Below are 16,850 nucleotides of genomic sequence, written 5' to 3' on the forward strand. Positions count from 1 at the left end.
GTGTCTCAGCACGAAGAACTTTCACAACGGTGCATACTCAGGGAGAACACTTATACCTTGAAATTTTAGTAAGGGGTCATCTTATAATGCTACCACCGTACTAAGCAAAATAAGATGCATGAAGATAAACATCACATGCAATCAAAATATGTGACATGATATGGCCATCATCATCTTGTGCTTTTGTCTCCATCATTGAAGCAACATCATGATCTCCATTGTCACCGGCTTGACACCTTCATCTCCATCGTAGCCTCGTGGTCGTCTCGCTAACCATTGCTTCTATGACTATCACTACCGCTTGGCGATAAAGTAAAGCAATTACATAGTGTTTGTATTTCATATAATAAAGAGACAACCATATGGCTCTTGCTAGTTGCCGATAACTTGTTACAAAACATGATCATCTCATACAACAATTTATATCACATCATGCCTTGGCCATATCACATCACAACATGCCCTGCAAAAACAAGTTAGACGTCCTCTACTTTTTTTGTTGCAAGTTTTACATGGCTGCTACAGGATTCTAGCATGAACCGTACATACCTACGGCACAAAAACCACAACGGTGATTTATCAAGTTTGCTGTTTAAACCTTCACAAGGACCAGTCGCAGTCAAATTCGATTCAACTAAAGTTGGAGAAACAGACACTCGCCAGCCACCTTTATGCAAAACTAGTTGCATGTCTGTCGGTGGAACCGGTCTCATGAACGCGGTCATGTAAGGTTGGCCTGGGCCACTCCATCCAACAATAACGCCGAATCAAAATAAGACATTGGTGGTAAGCAGTATGATGATCGCCGCCCACAACTCTTTGTGTTCTACTCGTGCATATCATCTACGCATAGACCTCACTCAGATGCCGCTGTTGGGAAACGTAGCATGCAATTTCAAAAAAATTCCTACGCTCACGCAAGATCTATCTAGGAGATGCATAGCAACGAGAGGGGGAGAGTGTGTCCACATACCCTCATAGACCGAAAGCAGAAGCATTAACTTAACGCGGTTGATGTAGTGGAACGTCTTCTCGAATCAACCGATCAAGTGTCGAACGTACGGCACCTCCGAGTTCTGCACATGTTTAGCTCGATGACGTCCCTCGTACTCTTCATACAGTAGAGGCTCGAAGGAGTCGATGAGTTCCGTCAGCTGACAGCGTGATGACGGTGTTGGTGAAGTGATTCGCGCAGGGCTTCGCCTAAGAACTACGACAATATGACCGCAGGAGTAAATGATGGAGGGGGGCACCGCACACGGCTAAACAATTGATATGCCTTGAGGTGCCCCCCCCCCCCCCCCCGCGCCCCCGTATATAAAGGAGGGAGAGGGGAGGAGGCCAGCCACGACGGGTGCGTGCCATGGGGGGAGTCCTACTAGGACTCCACTACTAGTAGTATCCCCCCCCCTTTTTTCCTTCTTCCAGAGGGGGAAAGGGGAAAGGGAGAGGGGAGAGGAGAAGGAAAGGGGGCACGCCCCCTCCCCTATTCCAATTCGGATTCCCCAAGGGAGGGGGTGCGGCCACCCCATGTGGGTTGCCTCCCCCCTCTCCTATGGCCCATGTTGGCCCAACAATTCCCTGGGGGGTTCCGATAACCTCCCGGTACTCCAAAAAATATCTGAACCTTTCCGATACCATTCCGGTGTCCGAATATAACATTCCAATATACCAATCTTTACCTCTCGACCATTTCGAGACTCGTCGTCATGTCCGTGATCTCATCCGGGACTCCGAACAACCTTCAGTCACCAAAACACATAACTCATATAATACATATCATCATCGGACGTTAAGCGTGCGGATCCTACGAGTTCGAGAACTATGTAGACATGACCGAGACACCTCTCAGGTCAATAACCAATAGCGGAACCTGGATGCTCATATTGGTTCCCACATATTCTACGAAGATCTTTATCGGCCGAACTGCAATGTCAACATAGTTATTCCCTTTGTCATCGGTATGTTACTTGCCCGAGATTCGATCATCGGTTTCTTCAAACCTAGTTCGATCTCGTTACCGGAAAGTCTCTTTACTCATTTCGTAGTGCATCATACCGTAACTAACTCATTAGTCACATTGCTTGCAAGGCTTCATATGATGTGCATTATCGAAAGGGCCCAGAGATACCTCTCCGATACTCGGAGTGACAAATCCTAATCTCGATCTATGCCAACCCAACAAACACCTTCGGAGATACCTGTAGAGCATCTTTATAATCACTCAGTTACATTGTGACATTTGATAGCACACAAGGCATTCCTCTGGTGTCCAGGAGTTGCATAAACTCATAGTCGGAGGAATATATATTTGACACGAAAAAAGTAGTAGCAATAAAATTGAACGATCATTATGCTAAGATAACGGATGGGTCTTGTCCATCACATCATTTGACTAATGATGTGATCTCGTTTATCAAATGACATGTCCATGGCTAGGAAACTTAACTATCTTTGATCAACGAGCTAGTCTAGTAGAGGCATACTAGGGACACGGTGTTTTGTCTATGTATTCACACATGTATCAAGTTTCCGGTTAATACGATTCTAGCATGAATAATAAACATTTATCATGAAGTAAGGAAATATAAAATAACAACTTTATTATTGCCTCTAGGGCATATTTCCTTCATAAATACTATACAATTACTTTGATATTGCTAGGTAAGTCAACATGCAGATATTAAAAAAACACTTACTTAGAACAAAGTTTAGACGGGTAATATCGTCCAGGAAGTTACCATATATTATATGACCAGGCTTTTTTAGGTACAGTGCAATTTTAGTGACAAGTTTCACTACATAAAATTTAGAATTTTTTGTCGAAAGGCCCGCACCAAAATAGGAATGACCATGTTCATCAAGTTTTACAGAAGCGAAGATTGTAAATCCATGATTTGTGTTCAATATGACATCCCTGGAGTCTTCAGTGATGTAGAGGCTAAGACTGTGTATTACAGTTGTTGTTGCAAAGCAAGGGATGTACTGAAGGAAATGATAAGGTTGTTAGAGAATATGGTAACATGCAAATATGAGAGTAATTGAAAGAATATTACAACATTTGAAATCAAAGGACAAAACATTATAATTAAACAGATAATGTAATCATGATGTCATGCAAATATGAGAGTAATCGAAAGAACAATGCAACATTAATTTTCCTAATATAGAAAGAAGAAGAAAAACCTTCGACGTATATGCTGCATGTGGCACCTTTTATCCAAATGTAGCAATATATAGTATATGTTCAGAAAAGTAGGCCATGTCAACCGAGGTAGGGTGAGATTGAACATACCGTGCGCTTCATGAAGTCATCTGGTACAGTGAGATGGAACTCCTTGGTTGTCTGGCCGAGGCCGCATAGGCCTAATGTCCCCTTGCACTATACTCTCTATGAATGAAAACCCTCAAATCAGCTAGAAGAAAAATGAATTCACATCGATTTCGGCAGGGTGATTAAAAGGGGCAGACGGACTTGGATAAGAAATGAGCGAATAATTTAGTAAATTAGTTACCTGGTTCTCCATGAGAAAATATCCAATACTGTAGATTCCCAAATCTGGCGGAGTTGGGTCAACGACGAGCAGCATCGAAAAAGTCGATGGCAAGCGGCAATGGCAAAATGCGGCGAGGTTTGCCGGTAACTGGCAACGGCACAAGCGTCGAGCTAAGTGGTTGCCGCGGCCATAAGCGGTGACATGCAGAGTCACGGAGGAGTGGAGGTGCGAATGGGGACCAGGGGGTGGCGCGTGGGGTTGAGGGTTTTCTTTTTTCCGTTTTGAATTGAGTGGTGAGGGTTTTCAATCCTAGAATGCGTTTCGGAGGCAACGGTTTGGTAGACCCAACCGTCTATGATTAACATCACTTCGGTGCGAGGGTGATATGGACTAGCGTTCGATCTGTGTACATCCTACGTTGCAGACGTCCAATCCGTGGGGATGCGTTCTTGACAATTTGAATACACATGCCACGACACAATGAAAGTCATCACATACGGTTCCAATCTGGGAAAATCACCAAGTTTCAGAGTGGGTCACATATTCTTTGTCGGTTGACCCTGAAATAAATACCCACGCTAAACATCCACCCTAATATGCACCATACGTGTTCAAATTTTTTTTGCCAAACCTCCACACCAAATTTTTTGCCAACCCTTCACACATAAGCTATGCGTGTTGTGGGTAAACAGTTGCTAGTATAAAATTATGTGGGAAGATCGAAAATAACACAGACGATTCACGCTAGTAAGCTGTGTGTGATGTGGGCAATCATATGTTGGTCTAAGAGAAGCATAAAATTTCATCAACCAAACTGATTACATACTCATCCCACATCTAGATATAAGCATACTCAGGCATAGATAATAAACGCACTCATGCATAGTTCAACCATAGTTCAACCTATATTAAGCATAGTCAAGCATGGTTATAATTAAGACACTATATAACTAGGGTACTTCTGAACATAACCATAGTTCAATTCCACGTCCCGTCTGCCGGCAGGCCATCTCTGAGAGGAAATGGTATATTTTGTATGAAACCAGAGGTTAGTTTTGTGTTTCTTTGAAGTGTCTGCTTCTTGATATATTTATGGAAGATGAACTAAAACTGTTTTGAGACAACTGCTCTATAGGCAGTGAGGAAATTACTACTAGCAAATCAATCCCTTTTATTAATGTGCTGTTCCCATCCCCTGAAACAATTAATTGCCTTGTCTCTTTTTTGACAGCACAGAAATCAGGAGCCAGAATTCTTCCAGCCTATGCAACACTTCCATCGATCTCCCCCGCCGACGCCGATCACGCCACCGGCACGGCTACGTACGAATTTTACTCGCCCATGCATGGGTGTTACATCCCCCACGTATACGATATCGGGCTCCGCACGTCCTGCTCCCCGCTGCTCCACGTCAGCCACCCGAACGCGGCGTCCATCGGGCCGCCCTCCGCCGTCGACTTGAACGCGACGGTGTACCTGAGCTTGTCCCCGGCCTTCTTGAACACGAGCCTGGCCGGCTTCACGGACACGACGATGCTGGGCGGGCCGGTGACCTTGGCCGCGTACACCGACCCGGCGGCGCCGACGTTGGTCAGCTCGCGGTGGTACTTGACGGTGGTGCGCGACTTGCGGAGGCCGAACACGACGGAGAAGGACGGGTAGTTGAGGTCGCCGGGGCTGGACAGCTTCCGCTGGCACGTCGCGTTCGGCGCCCCCGTGATGGCCTGGACCTGCCGGGGCGAGGCGCCGCCGACGGTGCAGAGGAAGGCAACGTAGTCGTCGATGGACGTGTCGTAGACGAGGCCCGGGGAGAGGGCCTTGACGGGGTCGACGTGGCCGGAGCCGAAGGACCATGGCGTGGCCGAGGCCGTGGCGTTGGCGCCGGCCGCGTCGAGGAGGGGCGAGCCGGTGTTGTCGACGGTGTAGGCGGTGGTCATGAGCGCGGACTTGATGGCGCTGGGGCTCCAGTCCGGGTGCGCCGCCTTAACGAACGCCGCGAGGCCGCTGATGTGAGGGCACGACATGGATGTCCCTGCATCATCATAAACTGAATTATTTGCAGCTCGAGTTTGTAAGTTCAGTCATACTGGAGAGAAAGAGAAGTCACCAAAACGCGTGCCTAAAGCCTGCCATTACTATCATGGCATTGCGATGCGTGCGAACTGCACCTAAAGCTAACAACATGATGGCTAGCACCTAAAGACGACCATAGCGATAGCACGCTCGCATGGCTGCTACGGCTACCCGTAAAGTCTAGGGTTTTAGGTCCATATTTTCAAGAAAGACGTGCCGGTCAGTACAATCCTCAAGAGTTTTTCTACTGAAGAAGAAGCAAAGCGTGCGCTCACCTGACAAGATGTTGAACGCCGGCCGCCGCTCGTCGATGGTCAACCCAGTCGGCCCGACGGACCCCGTCCACCCGGCCAAGATGTTCACGCCCGGTCCAATCACGTCCGGCTTCAGCAGCTGCGCCACCTGCCTGTTCGGCCCACGGGAGCTAAACGCGGCCACCACCGGCGCCGGGTGCACGTCGACGGCGGTGCCGGCAAAGCTCAACGCCACCTCCGCGCCGGCGTCCGACTCCACGTACGTCCTTATGGCGTCGCCACTCTTGGCGCCCACGGCGACCGCAGGGAGCAGGTGGCTGTCCGCCACGACCTCCTCGCCGCTCTGTGCGGTGTTCGCGAGCACCATCCCGACGCCGCCCGCCAGCTTCACCACCTGCCCCTTCTCCACCCGCGAGTTCCCGCCCCGGTCGCACAGGACCACCTTGCCCTTCACCGCCGCCGCGTCCAGCGTGCCCGACATGCAAAGCTTGCTCGCGTTGCTGCCCGGGCGGATGCCTTTGTTGTACACCAGAGGGAACTTGTCGTCACACAGCCCATCGCCTGAGTAGAGCGACATGCCGGCATGGGTCTCGCCGTTGCCGAGCTTCGCGTACGCCGGGAAGTTCCGGTCGAGCGTGCCGGCTCCGACGGTGATGATCCACGGGGCAGTGTTCACTAGCGACGACGGCGCCGGCCCGCTGTTCCCCGCGGAGCACGCGACGACGATGCCGCGGCGGGTGGCCGCCAGCGCGCCGATGGCTATGGGGTCGCGGGAGAGCGGGTACGAGCCGCCTCCCAGCGACAGCGAGAGCACGTCGACTCCGTCCTCGATGGCCTGCTCCATGCCCGCCAGTATGTCCGAGCTGAAGCATCCCTGCCTCCAGCACACCTTGTACGCCGCGACGCGCGCCCCGGGCGCCATGCCCCGCGCCGTGCCGTGGGCGTACCCGAGGAGGCTCGCGTCGGCCACCACGGCCCCCGCCGCCGTGGACGCCGTGTGGGTGCCGTGCCCGTCGTGGTCCCTCGGCGACGAGAGCTCGGTGGTTCCGTGGGAGGAGCCGTTCCTGCCGCCCGCCCCGAAGCCCCGGAAGAAGCCGCGCGCGCCGATGAGCTTGCGGTTGCACATCGAGGAGGGGAAGTCGGTGGCATTGGTCTCGCAGCTCCCGCGCCACCGCGACGGCACGGGGCTCAGGCCGGCATCGACGAAGCTGGGGCTCTCGGGCCACACGCCGGTGTCGAGCACCCCGACGATGACGTCGGAGCTTCCGCCGTCCGCGTTAGGAGCCGGGGCGCTGTACGGCGGGAGGTGGAGGAACGAAGGTGAGCGCGTGGTGTGGAGCGGGTGCAGGACGTCCTCGTGGACCGACGCGACGGCGGGATGGCCGCGGAGCTCGGTCACATGTGACGGGAGGAGGCGCGCGGCGAAGGCAGACGGCGCGGCCGTGGTGTAGGAGTAGAGGAGGTGGCGCTCGGGGTCCACGGAGAGCGCGTCGAGGTGCGCGTGGTGCCAGTGGAGGTGCGTGGCGTACGGCGACGGCTTGAGCGCGGGGTTCAGGTACACAATGTAGGTCGCCGCGCCTTCATCCCCGCCGGAGGCGAGCGCGGACGAGGGGGCGAGGCAGAGGAGGAGGAGGAGGAGGAGGAGACGGGGTGGTTGCTGCATTGCGCGTTCGGACCTCGCAGCGTACGTGGGGGAGTGGGAGTGGGAGTGGAGGGAGTGGTGCGTGTGGCGACAATCCGTCGAGGCGCTCGATTCAAATATAGAACCAGGTGGCCGCGTACGAACTTCCCGCTAATGGAAGATCTTGATTTCTCTGTGCAGCACAGATCAACAATTGTCGTAAACCTAATTCTGCAGTACGCCATTAGTGAAAGCAAAGAAAAATCCGATTCTTTGCGTCCACATGTCACGGCGGTATCACGGAATCAGCAATCAGTGTCACCACCGAAGATGACTGCAGTACGTGTAACGGTCCTGGCCTGCACAGATGGAAATCCGTTTATTCACAAAAAAAAAGGAAGAAGAAGAAGATGGAATTCCGTTGGTGTCAGCGTCAAACTTTCCCGCAGTGCGCGCCGACTGCACGTCGCGAGAATTGCACGACGAAATAGTGTGGCAGTACTGTGGTGGGGGGCACAAAAGCGCACCGATCGATCGGGCATCAAGCATAGCCCGGCAGTGCATGATGCGTGTCTGCGTCCGGCCTCCGTGCCCATTATTCCGCCGGTCGACCGGCCCCGTCTTTCCAAGCGGCGCACTCCATGGCCGTGCACGTACGCGCGCGGCCCGCAGTTCATGTCTGCGTCGCTGTAACGCCGGGAGGCAACCGGTCGCCCGTACGTGGTGCGTGCCGGTGGTGGGGCGGAGGCTGTGTCTGTGTGCGTTCATGGGGCGCACCGCGCGAGTGAACACGCGCGGTGGGCGAGAGTAGCTCGATGATCGCGCGTGGCCGGTGCGTGCCACTGTGATCCGATCCGGCGATCGCGTGGCTTTCCACCGTGCCCCTTTCTAATACTGCGTCGCCCATGCCTCCACTTTCTCGGGCGGAGCAACACCGTGCGCCGTGTGGCTCCACGCTTTCACGACTTCGCCGTGGCAGCTAGCTGGATTCCGTCGAGAAAGCCGGTGAAAGTCGTCGACGCACTTCCTCATCCTTCTGGTCCTCTGAATCAATAGTCGACAGCTTATGGAAGCGAAATCACTTGTCAGTATTTCCTCTTGATCTGAACTGCCAAGGGGTCCTATCGAGATCGTGGCTTAGTAACTTTGTTGCCACTTTGTACGTGCCATGCCACTTAACTTTGCAGAGTAACAGGACTCCACAGTCCAGAGGAAGGCCTAGCACTAATTTTTTTTAAAAACAGGCGCAAAAATTTTGCCTCATCGATTATATTAAGAATACAAGAATTACACAGTTAATTACGGAAAACCGGATGAAAATCAACACAAATAGGCCAGGCAGGAACTACTCATGTGGCATGAAACCCACAATGTCTAGCACTATAATGTGAAGCTGGCGCAGTGGCCTTTCCAGTTTGGAGTGGTGGACGAAAAATACGAAGCTTGCGCTTTAAACGCAGCTTCTGCGGATCTGATTTACTGTAAGAAGGGGCACCAGATCTGTCACAGCACTACCTTAGATTCGCACCATGCTGACCAGAAGAGATGAGATAACTGGCAGAATGCGCACTCTAGTTGGAAAATGTTTGTTTGCACGTACAAGTGATTTGACCTTTGTAGTCGTTTGTACCAGCATACCACTCAGGGCATGAAATCACATATTTGACCTGAGGCCGAAATCAAATCACGAACTGACTTGCTCTCGAAAAAATTTTCACTCTGCTAACCCTTTAGTGTGGCGCCCGACAGCTAGGCGCCGCACCCTACTGTGCAGCGTCCTTCCCTTAGGCGTCGCACCTCATGCCAGCGTGGCAGTCCGAGGCCAGGCGCGGCCCCACAGGCAGCTGTGCAGCGCCTAAGCCCTAGGCGCTACACTTGTAATGTGCAGCGCCCGTGTCTTAGGCGCTGCACTGTCTGTGTGCCACTTAGGTTGGCCCCATCCTCTCTCCCCTCCCACCCCCACCCCACACGCCCCCACCCCACCCAAACCCTTAGCCTTGCGCCCCTCCTCTCTTCCCCTCCCCCCTCTCAAATCCTTATCAAATCTTGCAAACCCGGAGTATTTGACCGTGGATTTCGAAGCCAACCCCTCCCTTAAGGTAATCTCCTCCGATCCCCTCGTTTTCATCCATAGGAATTGTCATATTTGCTCAAATCTTGCTAGTTTGGGGAAACCTAGTTTTTGCTTGGATTTGGAAATTTGTGTTGAATCATGTTATATTTCTTTGCTAATTTGGTATGGTGAGTGTCGGTGTCAAAACCAGCGGATCTCGGGTAGGAGGTCCCGAACTGTGCGTCTAGGCGGATGGTAACAGGAGACAAGGGACACGATGTTTTACCCAGGTTCGGGCCCTCTTGATGGAGGTAAAACCCTATGTCCTGCTTGATTAATATTGATGATGTGTGTTACAAGAGTAGATCTACCACGAGATCAAGGAGGCTAAATCCTAGAAGCTAGCCTATGGTATGATTGTTGTTCGTCCTACGGACTAAAGCCATCCGGTTTATATAGACACCGAAGAGGGCTAGGGTTACACAGAGTCGGTTACAATGGTAGGAGATCTACATATCCGTATCGCCAAGCTTGCCTTCCACGCCAAGGAAAGTCCCATCCGGACACGGGACGAAGTCTTCAATCTTGTATCTTCATAGTCTTGGAGTCCGACCGATGATGATAGTTCGGCTATCCGGACACCCCCTAGTCCCGGACTCCCTCAGTAGCCCTGAACTAGGCTTCAATGACGACGAGTCCGGCGTGCATATTGTCTTCGGCATTGCAAGGCGGGTTCCTCCTCCGAATAATTTATGGAAGATTGTGAACACCAGGATAGTGTCCGGCTCTGCAAAATAAATTCCACGCACTGTAAGACAATAAGTTTTGAGGAACCAGCACAACCCTCTAGGGGTGGCTTATCTCATTATATATAATGGTTGTGTTACAATATGTACCATATACGTACATAGGTATAGAAGCTATACATAGTCTAACACCCTCCCTCAATCTTAGCCACTTTCTAAAGAACTGAGAAGGGTAAGATTGCGCCTACAAGCCTCAAACTGTGGCAGCGGTAAAGGCTTAGTGAAGATGTCTGCAAGTTGATCCTTAGATGAGATAAACTTGATCTGGAGTTGCTTCTGTGATACACGTTCCCGTACAAAGTGATAGTCAACTTCAATGTGTTTCATTCGGGCATGAAATACTGGATTTGCAGAAAGGTATGTAGCACCGATGTTATCACACCAAAGAATAGGAGGCTGTGGTTGAGACAAACCCAACTCCTGAAGCAAAGACTGCACCCAAATAATCTCTGCAGTAGCATTAGCCACAGCCTTGTACTCAGCTTCAGTACTGCTACATGACACAGTAGCCTGTTTCCGAGCACTCCAGGCGATCAAATTAGAGCCAAAGAATACTGCATAACCCCCCGTGGATCGCCTGTCATCTGGGCTACCAGCCCAATCTGCATCAGAGAAGGCCGAAAGGACCCGAAAGGAAGTCGGCCGAATATGCATACCAAATGTCAGGGTGAACTGAACATAACGAAGAATGCGTTTAACAGCAGCCCAATGAGTATCTCTGGGAGCCTGAAGATACTGACAAACCCTGTTAACAGCATAAGAGATATCTGGTCTCGTGATCGTCAAGTACTGAAGTCCACCAACAATGCTCCTGTACTCTGTGGCATCCGCAGGAGACAAAAGCTCACCATCAACAGTTGTTATCTTGTCGGTAGATGACATGGGTGTGGTGGTCGGTTTGCACTTCAGCATGCCAGCTCTCTGTAACAACTCCAAGGAGTACTTCTTCTGCGTAAGGACAAGACCAGTAGCACGAGAAGGGACCTCAACTCCAAGAAAGTAGTGAAGCTTCCCAAGATCTTTGACCGCAAAATCAGCACCAAGAGAGCAGACAAGAGCATCAGCAGCATACTGAGAAGAGCTGACAAGGATAATATCATCGACATATACCAAAAGATACATAGTGACTTCTGGCTTCTGTAGAAGAAATAACGAAGTGTCAGCAGTAGACGGCACAAACCCATGAGCACGAAGGGTAGAGGCAAGGCGGGCATGCCAGGCACGAGGAGCTTGCTTCAAACCATATAGTGCTTTGGAAAGACGACATATATAGTCAGGACGATCAGGATCAGAGAAACCAGGCGGCTGTTTCATATAAACCTCTTCCTCCAAAAATCCATGTAGAAAAGCATTCTGCACATCAAGTTGACGAAGTGACCAACCACGAGAAACAGCAATGGAGAGAAGAAGCCGAATAGTGGTAGGCTTGACGACAGGACTGAAGGTGTCCTCATAGTCAAGACCATGACGCTGCCAAAAACCGCGAGCAACAAGTCGCGCTTTGTAACGCTCAATAGATCCATCTGAATGCTTCTTCACTTTGAATACCCATTTTGAGTCAATAACATTTACCCGTGGTGGTGGAGGAACGAGAGTCCATGTCTTGTTACGAAGAAGAGCATGAAACTCCTACTCCATAGCCTCTCGCCAATGTGGAATGCGCAGGGCAGCCTGATATGAGCGAGGCTCAGAAGATGGATCCGCAACAGCAGCAGCCAAACAAGCAGCCAACCAAGCAACCGTACCATCCTTACGTTCCTTAGGTTTGAAAATGCCACTGCGACTGCGTGTGTGTGGTCGGGACATAGGAACCACCGAGGTCGACGGAGCAGCCTGCAACGGGCTGGAGGACGACGACGTTGACGAGTCAGCCGGTGACGAGGAGCCAGTCACGGTAGCCTCGGACTCGGTTGGCGAAGAAGGCCGACCCACCGGCGAAACCGGCAGAGCAGACGAAGCAGCTGGCGACTCCGGTATCACAGACCGGGCCGATGGCGAGCTCGGCATAGTGGGTCGTGGCGCGGCCGGTGTCGCGGGCCGATTCGCTGATGAAGGCGACGTGAGGACCCGAGCCGCGGGCGAAGACGGCGTGACGGGCCGAGCCGCAGGCGAAGACGGCGTGACGGGCCGAGCCGCGGGCGACTCGGCGGCCGCTGGCGAAACGGACCGAGCAGTGGAGATGCTCAGCGCGACGGGCTCGTCGGGTGACCATGCATGGGCACGCGAATCGATGCCATGCAACATAGGGCGATCGACGTGCCCACCAGAAGACGACGATGATGATGGTGAATCCTCCAACAGCTCCAAACGAGCTCCACGTCCGGTTCCTGCACCATGGTTAGGTAACAGCAAAGGAGAGTATGCAACATCATCAAATTGGTCAGAAGCAACAGAGGATGAATGCAGGGATGGTGGTTCGACAGTGGACACAGGAAGGTTGGCAAAGGGAAAAACATGCTCATCAAACACGACGTCCCGAGATATATAGACACGATTAGTGGGAACATGAAGACATTTGTAACCTTTATGAAGAGAGCTATAGCCAAGAAAAACACACTTCTTAGAACGAAACTCAAGCTTGCGCTTGTTATATGGACGAAGATGTGGCCAGCAAGCACACCCAAATACCTTGAGAAAGGTATAATCAGGTTGTTCATTAAGGAGAACCTCAATGGGAGTCTTCATGTTTAAAACACGAGTAGGAGTACGGTTGATGAGAAAGCATGCAGTGGTGAAAGCATCACTCCAAAACTGAAACGGAACAGATGCATGGGCCAAAAGAGTAAGACCAACTTCAACAATATGACGATGCTTACGTTCGACTGAACCATTCTGCTGATGTGTATGTGGACATGCTAAACGATGAGCTATCCCAAGCGACTGAAAGAAAGAGTTGAGGTTGCGATACTCGCCCCCCCCCCCAGTCTGACTGGACATGAACAATTTTGTGCTTGAGAAGACGTTCAACATGTTTTTGAAACTGAACAAAAATATCAAACACATCAGATTTGCGTTTAATAAGGTAAAGCCAGGTAAAGCGACTATAAGCATCAACGAAACTGATATAGTAATTATGACCACTGACAGAAGTCTGAGCAGGACCCCATACATCTGAAAACACAAGTTCTAAATGATGTTTCACCTCACGACTGGACTCCGAAAAAGGAAGTTGATGACTCTTCCCCTGCTGACAAGCATCACACACTGCTACATCTTTATGACTAGACAAACTAGGAAGCTCATGACGACGCAAAATATGACGGACAATAGGTGTGGCCGGGTGACCAAGACGAGCATGCCACTGTGACGGAGAGACCCGAACTCCACTGAAAACACGAGCGACACCAGGATGCTCCAGACGGTAGAGGCCCTGGCACAACCGCCCACTAAGAAGAATGTCCCTCGTGCCCCGATCCTTAACAAAAAGATCAAAAGGGTGAAATTCACAAAGCACATTATTATCACGTGTGAGTTTAGGAACTGAAAGAAGATTACGGGTCACAGATGGAACTCGAAGAACATTGCGAAGCTGAAGACTCCTATTGGCATGTCTAGTGAGAAGAGATGCTTGACCAATATGAGAGATGTGCATACCTGCTCCATCGGCGGTGTGGATCTTGTCGGAGCCATGATAGGGTTCACGAGTGTGAAGCTTCCCCATCTCGCTGGTTAGATGCTCTGTCGCCCCAGAGTCCATGTACCAGTGTGGGTCGATGGAGTAGGACTGAGTGTGTCCCTGTTGCTTCTGCGGCGCGGGACGATCAGCCATGGCGACCTGACGGGCATTGTTGCGTGTATGTTTGCCGTCATTGCCAAGACCAAGGAAGCTTCGCTGGAAGCGCTTATGACACTTGGAGGCCCAGTGCCCATCGCGGCCACAAAGCTGACACACACGTGGACCGCCAGCCCCCGGTAAGGTTGCAGTAGGTGGGGGGGCCGAGGCGGGCGACGGTGGCAGCCCCAAGGGAGACCGGGGTGATGAAGAAGAGCGGCCACCCTTGGTGGCGGCGTTGGCCGAGAGGGAGCCAGTGCCCCTGGTGCGGCGAGTCTCGACCCGTTGCTCAGTGAGAAGGAGCCGAGAGAAAACCTCGTGTGCCAGCATGGGTGTCGAGTTGCCCCACTCGTTGATGATCTCGACTAAGGCATCATACTCCTCATCAAGACCATTGACAATAAACGAGTTGAACTCGGAGTCGGTGAGGGGCTGTCCAATGGAGGCCAATGTGTCGGCGAGGCCCTTGACCTTGTTGTAGAACTCAGTGGCAGTGGAGTCAAGCTTCTGACACTCTCCAAGCTGACGGCGGAGTGCAGAGACACGAGCCTGGGACTGCGCTGCAAAGGTGCGCTCAAGGATGGTCCAGGCCTCATGAGACGTCTTCGCGAAGACAACAAGGCCGGCAACTGCCGGCGAGAGCGACCCCTGGATGGAGGAGAGGTTCGCCTGGTCCTGCCCCGTCCAGACGCGATGGGCCGGATTGTAGACCGGACCGTGCACGCTGTCTACCAGCGCGGGTGGGCAGGGAAGCGATCCGTCGACGTAGCCTAGCAGGTAGTGACTCCCCAAGAGCGGGAGAACCTGCGCACGCCAGAAGATGTAGTTGTCGGCGGAGAGCTTGATGGTGATGAGATGACCGAAGTGAAACGGCGGCGGCGAAGACAATCCCATCGAGGAGGCTGCCTGGGGTGCAAACACCATGGAGGCAGCTGGAGGCACCGAAGCCGATGCGGGAGGAGGCGGGACCGCAGCCAGGGCGGACGCCGCAAGGCCCGCGGCCGGGGTGGACGCCGCCAACCCCGCCAGCGGGGCAGTGTGATCCGCTTGCGGCAGGAGCAGCGGGACAACGCCTGCGGAGTCCGCAGCGAACGGCGGCGCCGCGGTGTGGACCACGAGGTCACGCCCAAGCGAGGGCGCCGGCGGCGTGGAGAAGACGGAGCCGATGCTCCTTGTCCCGATCGGAGCCGGAACAGAGACGGCATCGAGCGGGAGGTTGAGCAGAGCCGCAAGAGAGGCCGGGAGGAAGCCCGCAGCAGTGGAACCGGTGGTGGCGGCACTCGACATGGCGGCGGCGCGATCGGTGGCGCGGTGGCGGCGGTGAAGGCGGCGGCGGCTGCGGCGGCGGTGCGGGTATTAGGTTTTAGAAGCGGAAGCGATCGTAACCTAGCGTGATACCATGTAAGACAATAAGTTTTGAGGAACCAGCACAACCCTCTAGGGGTGGCTTATCTCATTATATATAATGGTTGTGTTACAATATGTACCATATACGTACATAGGTACAGAAGGTATACATAGTCTAACACGCACCATCGTAGAGAGAATAATATATACACAAGTTCAATCTGCTGACGTGTTTGGTGGCGTGACGTTACACCACTACCAAGCCTTTACTTGAATCGTTTTTATTATACCACCTCCGCGTGTTTAGCTAAGCGGTTTCCTTGGCACGTCTTGTCGAAGCAGAGATCATGTTCCCCTTATTCCGGGATTCTCATAAATACGGATGTGGGTAACCCAACCGCGCCCGTTGCCACGCCCCCTCCATCGAAGGCGGGTTACAAACGGTCACGGGGATGGCTCTTGGTATTCTTCCTCTTTATAATGAGACCAAGGCCCGTTCCTTTTCTTCAATCGTCAATCGAATCCGCCCCTCGCCCCGAGTTCCAACACCCAGGGCTCCAGATTCGGGTACCTTCGACCTTCGACAATGTTCGGCTCCGACCTACGAGGCCGGTGGATGCCCTCTTCCGTCACGGAAGAAGACGTGCTAAAGCTGAGAGACGCCAGGTACTTGACCTACGAGATTTCGCATAGGTTGCCTGCCCGAGGGCAAGTTATTCCTACTCCCGAGCCCGGCGAGAGCGTCGTGTTCGTGTCTCACCTCCGTCAGGGTTTAGGCTTCCCGATGGATCCCTTCGTGAGGGGGCTCATGTTTTACTATGGGCTGGAATTCCATGACTTGGCTCCGGAGTCCATCCTCCACATCTCATCATTCATTGTCGTCTGCGAAGCCTTCCTCCGCACTACCCCTCACTTCGGCTTGTGGCTCAAAACCTTCAACGTGGAGCTGAAGATGATTGAGGGGCGTCAGGCAGAGTGCGGCAGGGCGGTTATAAGCAAGAGGGCCGATGCTCCATGGCCTGAGGGCTCTTTTCAGGAGAAGCCCGGCTTGTGGCAACAGGAGTGGTTCTATATCACCGCTCCCAGGGGCAGTAGGCAGAGGCCGCCGCCCATCTTCCGCTCGGGCCCTCCACAACGGCTGACATCATGGGTCAACAAGGGGCTTAACTGGGGGAAGTCCAAAGACGTACCCCTGTTGCAGGACCGGATTCGAGGCCTCCAAGAAAGGGAGATTAATCTGGTCATAGTGGCACAGGTTATGTTGATCCGGCGCCTTCTGCCCTGCAAACGTCGCCTCCTCCGCCTGTGGGAATTTAATCCGGAGGGGCCACGAGCTCTCCAACACTTCATGGGTTTGACACCCGCGGAGATGTACAAACTGTTCTTCGGATCGCAAGAGATGCGTCCGGACTTGACCGAGGACGCTG

General features: G+C 52.6%; 1 protein-coding gene across 1 annotated transcript; it reads right to left on the reverse strand.

Annotated features, from left to right (window-relative positions):
- Nucleotides 1-4,644: 4,644 nt before the first annotated feature.
- On the reverse strand, nucleotides 4,645-7,568 carry LOC123111964 (subtilisin-like protease SBT1.8). The gene is made up of 2 exons (XM_044532846.1): nucleotides 5,846-7,568; nucleotides 4,645-5,529 (listed from the first exon to the last, which is right to left on the reverse strand). The coding sequence occupies exons 1-2, from the start codon at nucleotides 7,485-7,487 to the stop codon at nucleotides 4,850-4,852; spliced, it is 2,322 nt and encodes a 773-aa protein (XP_044388781.1). The 5' UTR covers nucleotides 7,488-7,568; the 3' UTR covers nucleotides 4,645-4,849.
- Nucleotides 7,569-16,850: the final 9,282 nt, after the last annotated feature.

This window comes from Triticum aestivum, chromosome 5B, assembly GCF_018294505.1.
Source record: "Triticum aestivum cultivar Chinese Spring chromosome 5B, IWGSC CS RefSeq v2.1, whole genome shotgun sequence".
In the NCBI taxonomy this organism is placed as follows: Eukaryota; Viridiplantae; Streptophyta; class Magnoliopsida; order Poales; family Poaceae; genus Triticum; species Triticum aestivum.

Bases quoted from the DNA above. Each gene is read 5' to 3' on its own strand.
- LOC123111964 (XM_044532846.1), bottom strand. From the start codon at position 7,487: ATGCAGCAACCACCCCGTCTCCTCCTCCTCCTCCTCCTCCTCTGCCTC. The intron at 5,530-5,845 runs GTGAGCGCACGC...ATGATGATGCAG, and splicing joins GGCGTTCAACATCTTGTCAG to GGACATCCATGTCGTGCCCT.